Raw genomic sequence first — 11557 nt, 5'->3', positions numbered from 1 at the left:
TTCAGGGGTCATTTTCGTGTCTAATCTGGCATTTGTGTGCACACCAGACAGTCTGTAAGCATGCTTGATTCAATATATACATAATTTGATATTCATTTGTTCAGAAACTCCCCCCACATATAAACCCATTCAACTTCAAGCTCTGTGTTACACTCACTGAAACCACACACACATACTTACTTCTGATATTTTCCTAATGAATGGGGAGATCTTCATTTTTCCATTTGTTATTTTATTATGTTAACATTTTCTGTAATGTAATGCTGCCTCAAGGAGTCCATGCGTGAAATCCATGAAGTCTATGCATGAAATACTCTCCACTCATTAGTAGGACAGTATTAGTCAACCAGAACCAGGGACGTCTTTGCAATGACTTTGAAGTTGAATGGGCTTACCGGCTGGTCAAATGAATATCAAATATCTAAATATTGAACCAAGAAACATAAAATCAGTTTGGGGTGCGTACAAAAGTCCAAGAAGATGTCAAAATTACCTCAGAAATGATTTAAAGTGAAATTTCCCGTTAGCTAATAAAATATTCATATTAAAACTTTAATACGTTTATAAACATGATTTAAGAACCGTGTTGCAATAGACAGCCCAGTGCAATGGAAATAAAATAGGCAAATAGGAGAAATACCGTGCATTACAGAAAGGGTAGCATATGATGGAAAAATGAACAGCCTACATGATTGATGTTGGTCCAGAGAGCCAAAGGTTTATGAAAGTTATGAGGCTGGATTGTCATCCTGCTGGACAAGGAGGGAATAACTTCCCCTAGAATACCTCCAGGAGGACGCTCTCACATTAAGGATAAGGATAATTCCTTTTAATAGGTCGTTCATGAAAGTCCTTGCGGTCTTGTTTCCAATGAGAACCTGTGAGCAATTAGGGGTTAAGAGTCTTGCTCAGGGACAAATTTCATTTCATCGACACATATGTTGACCTGGCCTGGCATCGAACCTGGGGCAACCAGGGCCTCTGGTTCCCTAGGCAGGTTCACTAACCATTCAGCTATGGCCGCCCCTACATTCAGGTTATTTAGTATATATTTTCATTTGTTGTGTATATATATACAGTACATTAGATTTGTTTTTTTGTGTGGTACTGTTACTAATGCTGCTACAATGTCTGAGGTTTTACTCTTATGTACCTGTACACAAGATATAACAGACCACCTTAAACCTTTATAGTATAACGTTGCTGTCGGGCAGAAACCTCTTATCTCCGTATTTTAACTTTTTGTGTTTTTTCCCCGTAAATGAACGCCCTACTTGATCATACTACAGTACCACAAAAAAAACATCAAAAGTAGCAGATCTACAAGCTCAAAACCCGGCACAAAGCGACGCGTTTTGAGCTTGTGGATCTGCTACTTTTGAATTGGAATCCTGAAAAATAACAGTTTTGGACACGTTGAGGTTTCCACCCAAAACAACCTTGACAGCTTTTCTTGATGTCCGCATTCATGAGCACTGAGGCTCCATGACTTAAGCCTAATATATACTTGTAATCCACATCTCTTGCCAAAAAGAACTACTTTTCAGTTAAATGTTTCTTAGCGAGTGACACGGCCATATGATGAAGTATGAATTAGTCTTTGTGCAAAGTTTTGTCTTGGCACAGGAATCCATACTTTTTGGCAACATCTCACACAACCAGAACAATTGTAAATCTACTATTGTACTTTACGGAATCTAGGCTAAGAGCATTAGTTACTGTAGGAAAAGGACATGTCTGATTTAGTATATGTGTCTGTGTTATATGTGGAGGAATTTCTGAATTCTTAGGGTCTGTGCTACTGTAGTTGAGAGAATCTACTTCTCTCTCAGAAGGAAAATGGGCAAGAGGATGGCTGTTTGGCCAGCCTGCTCTCAGTAAAGTGACTACAGATTTTGGCAGGTGTGTCCTCAATTAAACTGTGTGTGTGTGTGTGTGTGTGTGTGTGTGTGTGTGTGTGTGTGTGTGTGTGTGTGTGTGTGTGTGTGTGTGTGTGTGTGTGTGCGTGCGTGCGTGCGTGTGTGGGGTGTGCGTGCGCACATGCTTTCACACATGCTGGTTGCTGGAAGGGATGCACTCAAAGAGAGGCAGCAGGGTACACCAGTTCCTGCTTAAAGCATGATGAACATTGGAGATCAAACATCACTGTGTTTTCCTAACACGTCGAGTTTTCCTGCATTAGTGTCAGACCGAGAGGTTCCCCTTTTTGAACAAAGTGGCCGTTCTCTCCATTTTTCATGGCTTTCATTTGAACTCGCCTCGCACACCCTAAGTCTAGTTCTGCAGTCAGATATTTCTTTTTTTTTTCCTGGCTGAGACGTGGGCCTTAGCCAGGAAACAGTCCAACTTCTTATTTCAAAAACAGACAGATAGAAACTGCTGCCAGAAACAGTCCCTAACTCTCTTTGTCCTCTCACTCTCTCAAAGCCTGTCCCATCATTTGTAAAGAAGGGACTTTGCACGGCAGAGTCTTTTTTGAGGATGATCTACATCTATGCATTTCTAGTACTACTAGTACTGCACCATTGATTGCTGCCTGTTCTATCACATCCACACCATTTCTATTGTAATAATAAATGCCCACCACCAGTATCTGCATCTGTCTGTCTGGGACAAGCCGAGATCAGAGGTTTCTAGTCAATTTAGTTTACATGAAGCTTTAGTCCATATGCATGCAACTTAGAGAGGATGGGGCTTCCTGCAAATCATGTCTGTAAAAAGAAAAAATAATTGGACAAGAGGTGGAGTTTCAGATGAATACAACACCATGTGTGTCACATGCATGCGCACACATTCAATACAATTTTTGACATAACATTGAAGAAACCAGTAGAAATCTGCTCATTATCATATTACAGTTATGTTTATTACTACAAATATTACAAACAAGAACTGAAAGGATTAAAAAGATAAACGACAAAAGTCGAGTAAGGCAATTAGGTGCAAAATATATTAGCATTTGTGTGTGTCATTGAAGTACTACAATTTAAAACGCTGGGAGACAGTTCCTCTGCTTTAACACATTTCTAAGTCGACAAAAATACCACACACCACCATGACACTGAATCATCCCATGGCTTCTCCACCTGTACCCGTTCCCTGTCTTTTCATCTCTCCAATTCCTTACTCACTTTCACTCTTTCCCTGATGCTTCCTTTGACTGTCTCACATATTGAGAGCAATTATTCTGAGTAATCTTTCTCTCCATTTTGATTAGCATACCAATCGAATACAACACAGAACAATAAAGGCTCATTTATACCTTATAGCAGTGGTTCTCAAACTTTTTCACCCCCAAATTGAGACATTAGCCCGCGGAACGCCATTTGAAAAGATATGCCAGGGACCCCCATAAGAGAAGATTTTTTACGGCTCTAGCAGTGATTCTCAACCATTTAAATTTCAAGGACCCCCACTTTGACATGCATTAGGGCTACGGACCCCCATTTAATGGCATTTCTCTCTCTTGGACCCCAATTTATATTGGAAAATAATTTAACTCTGAGAGTGTACACTCTCAGAGTTACAGACCCATAAGGGTCCATTTGGTGCCTAATCTATCATTTAGCTGGGGACCCCCTGGAACTCCCTCAAGGACCCCAGGGGTCCCCGGACCCCACTTTGAGAACCAATGCCTTATAGCCTGACCCACCTGCTCAACACAAATTACTTGTATTAATAAAAGTGTTATCAGCTGAATATTTCTCTCAACCTTTATGTCTAATGTCACTTGTCAGGTGGGTCATCCAATGACGTATAAAGCCTAACCCCCCAACTTGGCAGCAACACACTGATGATTGCCTGTTAAGCAACTACTAGTAATAGTAGTAGTTGTCGTTGTGTTTCAGCGTATTGACTGGTTCACAGGTCAGCCTCTAGTGATTATTATAGTTTACAATAACTATCTCCCAAAGATCTTTCATTGATTTCCTCCTTCACAGGCTGGTCCTCTCCCCTTGCACCAGACGGCCCCTTAAGGCCCATGTGTCCTGCAGCAGAAATATAAGTAAAGCGTAAGTTTACTGAACCTCACTTTTTTTTCTTTCGTCTTCTTTTTATTATACTGTACAATTGCATTCATGTATTAAAATCACACATAGTATCACACCTTGAAAGTGAGGCTGTCATCCAAATCATATTTCTTGGCTGCAATCTCTTTCACTTCCTTCTCAATGTTCTCCTGGGTTGTTCCCTTCACGTCAATGTAATAACAGTTGGCACTAGCATAGTGGCAGGAGATGGCCTGTAAACACACACACACACACACACACACACACACACACACACACACACACACACACACACACACACACACACACACACACACACACACACACACAGAGAAAGTAGAGAGGAGGGGTTAAGCATCGTATTCTGATTATTTATTTATTTAGTTTTACTTTTCTAGAGAGGTGAATTGACCATATTCACACGGCATCCAGTTCACCGGCTTCGAATGCTATCAATGCATTGAATGGGAGATTATCACGTTTTATCAGACCATTGAATGGGCGAGTAGGCGTATACTGACCTACCCACGATTTATCAGACCATTCTGAACTTTTTAAGTCATCTCCGTCGGTAGGTCAGTATGTCTTGATAAGACCCAATGAATGGTCTGATAAATCGCGGGTAGCTCAGTATGTCGCCTACTTCGCCCATTCAGTGGTCTGATAAAACGTGATAATCTCCCATTCAATGCATTGATAGCATCCGAATGGGGTGTCCAGTTCGGTGTCATGTCATACTCGTGGGTGTGGGTGGGGAAATGCCACTCTGACCATTACGTTAGGTAGCAAAAAAGGCTGCCGTGTGAATATGGAGAATTTGTTACCTTGCGGAAGCCCTGCGTCTGGTTCATCCCCGAGCCGTGGATCAGCAAGGGGTGGAAGAACACCGTGTCGCCTTTCTCCATCTCCAGGTGCACCCTGGGATGCTGAGGGTCATAGTCCCGTATACCATGGTACATCTTATTCACACCGCCCTGGAGGGAGAAGAGAGTAGCATCGTTATGCTCTGTACAGTGTGCGTGCGTGCATGCAAGTTTATGCATTTGATTTTGTGCATGCACATATCGCTCTGCGTGCGGAAAAGATGGAGTGATATAGTGTGGGACAGTGTTGATTTTGACAGCACATTTTTATTTTGTTTTAGTCATAGTCTTCTGAATAAAATTCCATTTAGTTTTGGTCATATTTTAGTCATTTGAAATGTTTTAGTTTTTGTCTAGTTTTAGTCGACTAAATAACATATTATAATGGACTAAATCTACAGTTGATTTAGTCGACTATAATGTATTTTGGCGGTGCCTTGATGGCGTCATAATGGCTGATTTTACACTTGTTTGCATGCTGAAAATAGCCGATCTACAAGCTCACAACGCGTCGTGCTGCGACGTGTTGTGAGCTTGTAGATCTTCTATTTTCAGAGCACAACACCCGAGCACAACAAAACATAAATGACTTTAGTTCTACTGGATCTCTTCTCCACTAGTCCCTCACTAACATTTTAGTCTAGTTTTTATTTGACGAAATTGTCATTAAATTCAGTCTTAGTTTAAGTCGTCGTAGCGTAGTTTTTATTTAGTTTTCGTCAGTGAAAAAAAGGTAGTCGACGAGCATTTTCCGTTATAGTTCTAGTCGACGAAATCAACACTGGCGTGCGGAAAAGATGGAGTGATATAGTGCGGGGCATGTTGTGCATGTTATAATGTGGTTTCAGACAGTGAGCGTGTGTGTGTACGTGTGTATACATGTTGTATGCATGAGAGGGCATACCTCCCAGTCTGGGTAGTCATGCTCTTTCAGGGTGCCGGTGTGTGTTCCAGGCAGAACCACCAGGCAGCCATTTTGCCTGTTGACTTTCTCCATGGCCGTCCACGAACATACAATCTGATCGGCCGGGCGGAAGGGAAAGTAATGCAAGTCCTGGTGCATCGGGTGACGGGACGACTTATTACCTGATTTATAAATAGTAACAAGCCATTACACAATACAAATGTGACTCAGTAATACATGTGTAAGTACTGCATGTGGTCGGTAAACTACAGATCATAATATCCCATCCCCTATATATAGGTGGAAGGTATTACAGAATTTTATTTAATTAATATGACTCCTATAATATGACTCCTACACAGTGTTGCCAGATTCTGTGAGAAACAAGCAACCAGGTCTAGGAAAACCAGCCCAAAAAGAAGCGACTATGGGCCACATGAGCACTTTAACATATACATCAGCTATTTGAAAATAGCCGATCTACAAGCTCACAACGCGTCGCGATGCGACGCGTTGTGAGCTTGTAGATCGGCTATTTTCAAATAAAATATTGCGGGGAAATTATAATAAGCAGATCTGGCAACCCTGCTCCCACATAGTTACCTATTTTATTACATAGTTATAAAGCTTATATGATCAATATTTCAGCAGGTGCTACAGTATATGTTTGTATACAGTTGCTCCATACATGTACTGTACCTGCATCTGGAGGTTTGTTGATCAGCATGGTGTGCATGGCCATGATGTTGGGACCAGTAAAACATTCCACATACTTAAGAATCTGAGCAAAGAAAGAATACGTTTTTAAGTGTTCAAGTTTCATCGGTGTAGCTCTTTACTGTAAAAAAAGTATGTGTGTTAACATTGGTTCTCAACGTGGAGTCTGGGGACCCCCAGGGGTCCTGGGGGGGGGGGTCACATGGGGGTCCGCAGCCAAATACATATCAATTTGGGGGTCCTTGACATGAAAAAGTTTGAGAACCACTGTATTAACATCTAAGTTATGTGTGCCTACAGTACCTCAGGTAATGTGCAATATCGGAACAATTCAGGGTCTTCCTGGAAGTCCTGGAGCTTGGAGACCGCCTTCTGATCCGCGACAAACTCGGACTTCGCGATGGACACGTCTCTCATCACCATCAGCCCGGGAACATTCACTTCTCGTCTGCAAATACGCTCAAACTCACCCCTGAAGACCACACACACACACACACGCACGCACGCACCCCCACACGCACGCACGGAGGGATAGAGACAGACTGTGTTCAGTCTTCAGGGAAGATGGGATCTGTTCTCCTCTGCTCTCTTCAGCACCAGACAGTGAATAAACACAGCTGGTTTCTCCGTGTGTCTCCCTCTGTCAGCAACAGAGGAGCACTGTCTTACTGCCCCACATGGCATGATAATGCATGAGAACTGGCATTCATTCACTTCAGAAATGATCTGCATACCTGTAACACTAACCCTGATCAAATACCATTATTTCCCAACAATAGTATTATTTATTATTATTTACAACATCATACAATTTATATTATAGCCCGCAATGTTATCGGGCTCTGTTTGTCTGCTAATTCCATCTAGTGATCTGACAGTTTGTGGTGATGTTACTGTGTTGTCACCTGAACCTGTCGATGTCCTCCTCGGACACCAAGTTCTTGATGAGGACGAAGCCATTACTGTCATAGGACAGCCGCTGCTCAGTAGTCAGCAGGTCATTGTCATGTGTGTACCTGTGAAAAGTAAACAGACCGTTATGACAGCAGCATGCTTTGCTGGTCAACATTGATCTATGGACTCTACATCCCAGATACTGCAGGGGTAAATGTGTGTCAAAGGTGAAGAAGCAGCTGCTTGTATAACAGGTGATAGGGCCTACTGTAGCCTGTCGATACAAATTATGAATAGAAATATTACGGCGATATTACAAAAGGGATTGGACGATAAAATAAAAAATAAACTTACCTAAGCACTTGTGGGTGATAGTAGGCAACTTGGCCAGAAGTGGGTGAGGCTTGCTAATAATTAAATCAGTCAAGGGCTGTAAATGCTTGTTAGATATTACAAATAATATGTAACTGTATATATAGAATATATTCAGCTTGCAGATGTGTTACAATAGGTTCGTTACTTTCAGCGCATACAATAAGTGGCCCACTCGGGCACTAAGGAAAAGTGGGCACCTCGATGTCATTTTTTTTTTGTCCAAAGTGTTAAAAGTGTTTGTTGAAAAATGGCTTAAGTTATGTAAAGTAGGCTATACATGATGTGAACATGCATGGTAGATCAGTATGACAGTCATGTTTCAGAGCTACATCATTATCAGACTTAAATTGAACTGTTTATAAACACTGTTTATGCCCAAAATGACTGGATTATTATACAGCTTTTGTAGCCATGTGTAGCAATTGTAGAAATATTAGACCCAATAATTGTCAAATGTTCTATCATGTCCTAATAATGTATACAATTTACATTACTTAAGACCGTTATCCAAATATTTTATTTTTTGACATTTCAGATCCACTCCTTCCTTAGTGCCCACTCTTCCTGCTGTTACCCTATAACATCAACCACGAAAACAATAAAAACTAAAAAGATCGTTGTGTACCAACCAGGCATAAATATCCAAAAAGCTGTGGCAAAATCCTCGGAAGTGCTCTGGTGGTCGGTCAGCATAATTAAATACATTTAAAAATAAGATCATTTATTTCCATGCGGGAAATAAATAGTTTTGCAGCGGCCTTCTTCGTATTATTCACAGACCCCGGGCTCGATTTCCTGGCTCCGCTGACACAGCGTGTCAACAATCCAGGCAGTAGCTACTGTACAGTCTGTACTTGGAGCATGAACATCATGAACACAATCTGAAAAGGATACAATAAAATCACAAGACCGTCGGTCCAGATGACTGAAGACCACTTTGAGCCTCTCCGCAGCCCGCGACATTTTACCAAAATTACTAACTTATATTATTGACTTAAAAATGTCTTTATCTCACACATACGACGATCAAATGGAACAGTCTGTCCTGTGACTGTCATCTAATGGTCCACTAGTATCTCTCCACTACACTTGTGCTAGGAGTAGGTGGGCACATCTCCCACTAGGTCAAAGTGATAACAGTAACTGTTATCACGCAACTTTGGCAACAACCAAATGGTAACAGGACAGGTGGGCACCAAAAGCATCTGGGCACTGGGCACCAGACCCATCTGGGCACAAGGGACATGTGGGCACCTGGGCGAGTGGGCACTTAGGGGTGGAGATAACTGGGACCTGGATGAGTGGGCACCTGAATTAGGATTCTTGTCCACAAGTGTTTACTTTTTCATAGCATGCTGCTTTGTTGTTGGTATAAGTGGTATTTAAGCCACTGTTCTTTAAACCCCCAAACACAACACAACAACGAGGTCAAAAGAACAATATAAGAGTTTATTCGCCAAAATAGTACTGAGGTCAAAAGTACATTATAAGAGTGTATTTGCCTAAATAGAAGTACTGTTAAAAAAATAGAACAAAAATAGTTAAGGATACCAATAAATGGTCAAATGATCAATGTTAGGATAGAGAAAACATAGCTAAACAGTACACAATAAAATGTTAGAAAACATTGAGATAAATAGTAGCCTACCGTTAAAAAATAGATGAGTATAAATAAATGAGTGTAGTTATACTGTAAAAAATAAAAATAATTGAGGGGAAAGAATGACTTAACGGTTGGTTAAATATCACTTTATTATTGTTATCCGTTTTCATAAAGTGTAGTAATTCTGCAACCACATGTTAACTTAAACCAGTAGGAGGCGCCACACAACAACTAACATAACTCAATGATGGTTATTGGAGAATTCTTTTGCACAATTTAAAGCAACAATATGTAGCCTACCATGCATAGCAGAGATGTCATGTAATTATTACTTTTTCAGCTGTGTTCATTGTTCAACCATCTTCTTTCTTCTATGGTATGAAAATAAACAGGAAAGTGTCAGCTGCTAGCTAGTCCTAGAGAGTGGCCTATTAAAAAACCTAGAGTGTAGTCTATAAAAGTAGACTGTGGCTCTGTGGTTAGAATCCAGTGGTAGAAAAAGTACTCAAATGTTTTACTTAAGTAAAAGTATCAATACTGCAATGTAAAAAATACTCTGTTAAGTAAAAGTCCTGAATTCAAAATTGAGACACACACCATATGTCTATGACACACACACACACGCACGCACGCACGCACGCACGCACGCACGCACGCACGCACACACACACACACACACACACACACGCATGCACGCACGCACGCACGCACGCACGCACACACGCACACACACGCACACATATCAAGAATACCAGACAACAGCTGGCTAACGAAATTATGTCAAAAATGTTACACTGATTGTCCAAAACAACTACACATTTTTCAACATTAATTTGATTGTTGTTGTTGTTTAGATCATGCTCCAGTTAAGTTAAACTGTACTTTCCTAGACCGGAAGTGAAATGCTTATCTACGCAGGTCGGACTTGACGAGCGTGTTTGACGAGCGTGTTTAGAACAGCGTTGCCAGGTCTGTTTATTATAAGCGACTTTGGTCTTATTTTCCTCCAAAGTTTGCCTGGAAATATTGGTAGTTGCGGGTTGTGTTTTTTTGGCCTTGTTACTAAAATGTAGTTGCTTATTTGGGCTTGTTTCCTGATGTTGTTTAAACCAGTGGTTCTCTAACATGTATTTGGTCCACAGACCCCCATCTGAAAATATTTTGTGCCAGCTAGGGGACCCTCGACCTGTACAAGACTTGTGTTGTTAAAATGTAAAAAAATAAAATAATAATAATAATAATAATTCCACTTTTTTCACATTTTCTTCAATATTTCTTTATTTTTAAATAGCAGATCTACAAGCTCACAAGCATTGTGAGCTTGTAGATCGCCCATTTTCAAATAGCCGATTCTGATGGTTTAAAGTGCTCATGTGGCCTAAGTCGCTTATTCTTTGGGCTTGTTTTCCCAGACCTAGTTTCTCTCTTGTTTCTCTCAATTTACATTTACATTACATTAAATTACATTTATTTATTTAGGTTTAAAGCAGGGGCAGGCAACATAGGCACGGGTGCCAACATTGGCACAGTGAAGGGTGATCACTGGCACACTGGCATAAGTGTACTTCCCTGTGCTTGTCTTTGCAAACAGTTATAAAGTATTCAATCAAGTGTGTGAGAGAGGATCTTTGGTTTTAAATCAAATATACATATATCTCTTTTTAAAATGTAATCAATTAAATTCATCACATCTGTATGCAAATTACATCTTGCACATAATTCTATATTCATTCAAACTCTGAACTCTGACTGGGGAGGGAGTCTGGGAGATATATGGGTTATTGCTCTAGTCTAGGTCTAAAGGCCAAACCGCACCAATGCAACTAGTCGCAACTCCGTCCTTGCAACAATAGTTTTAAGGTCAACCGCACCAATGCAACTCCTTGCAACTGCCATATTGGTGATAATGGTTATTTGCAAGTAGTTGCATGTTGCAACTTGCAACATGCAACTACTTGCAACTAACAAGGAGTTGCAAGTAGTTGCATGTTGTAAGTAGTTGCATGTTGCAAGGAGTTGCAAGTAGTTGCATGTTGTAAGTAGTTGCATGTTGCAAGGAGTTGCATGTTGCAAGGAGTTGCATGGCAAATCATTGGTGTGGAGTGGGCTTAATGATCATTATAATATCCTGATGTGACAGACAATATAATACAAAAAATACGATTTTTTATTTTATTTATGAACAATCAAA

At 40.7% G+C, this 11557-nt stretch overlaps 1 protein-coding gene across 1 annotated transcript; it reads right to left on the bottom strand.

The window, feature by feature from the left end:
* Window positions 1–2844: 2844 nt before the first annotated feature.
* phyh (phytanoyl-CoA 2-hydroxylase) lies at window positions 2845–8937 on the bottom strand. The gene is made up of 9 exons (XM_084049850.1): window positions 8658–8937; window positions 7743–7795; window positions 7400–7510; window positions 6798–6966; window positions 6477–6558; window positions 5778–5959; window positions 4835–4984; window positions 4109–4243; window positions 2845–3989 (listed from the first exon to the last, which is right to left on the bottom strand). The coding sequence occupies exons 1-9, from the start codon at window positions 8724–8726 to the stop codon at window positions 3936–3938; spliced, it is 1005 nt and encodes a 334-aa protein (XP_083905976.1). The 5' UTR covers window positions 8727–8937; the 3' UTR covers window positions 2845–3935.
* Window positions 8938–11557: the final 2620 nt, after the last annotated feature.

The sequence above is a fragment of the Gymnoscopelus microlampas genome (genome assembly GCF_963454915.1).
Source record: "Gymnoscopelus microlampas genome assembly, chromosome: 23".
NCBI classification, from domain to species: domain Eukaryota; kingdom Metazoa; phylum Chordata; class Actinopteri; order Myctophiformes; family Myctophidae; genus Gymnoscopelus; species Gymnoscopelus microlampas.
This window is presented reverse-complemented; position numbering and strand designations above follow the sequence as displayed.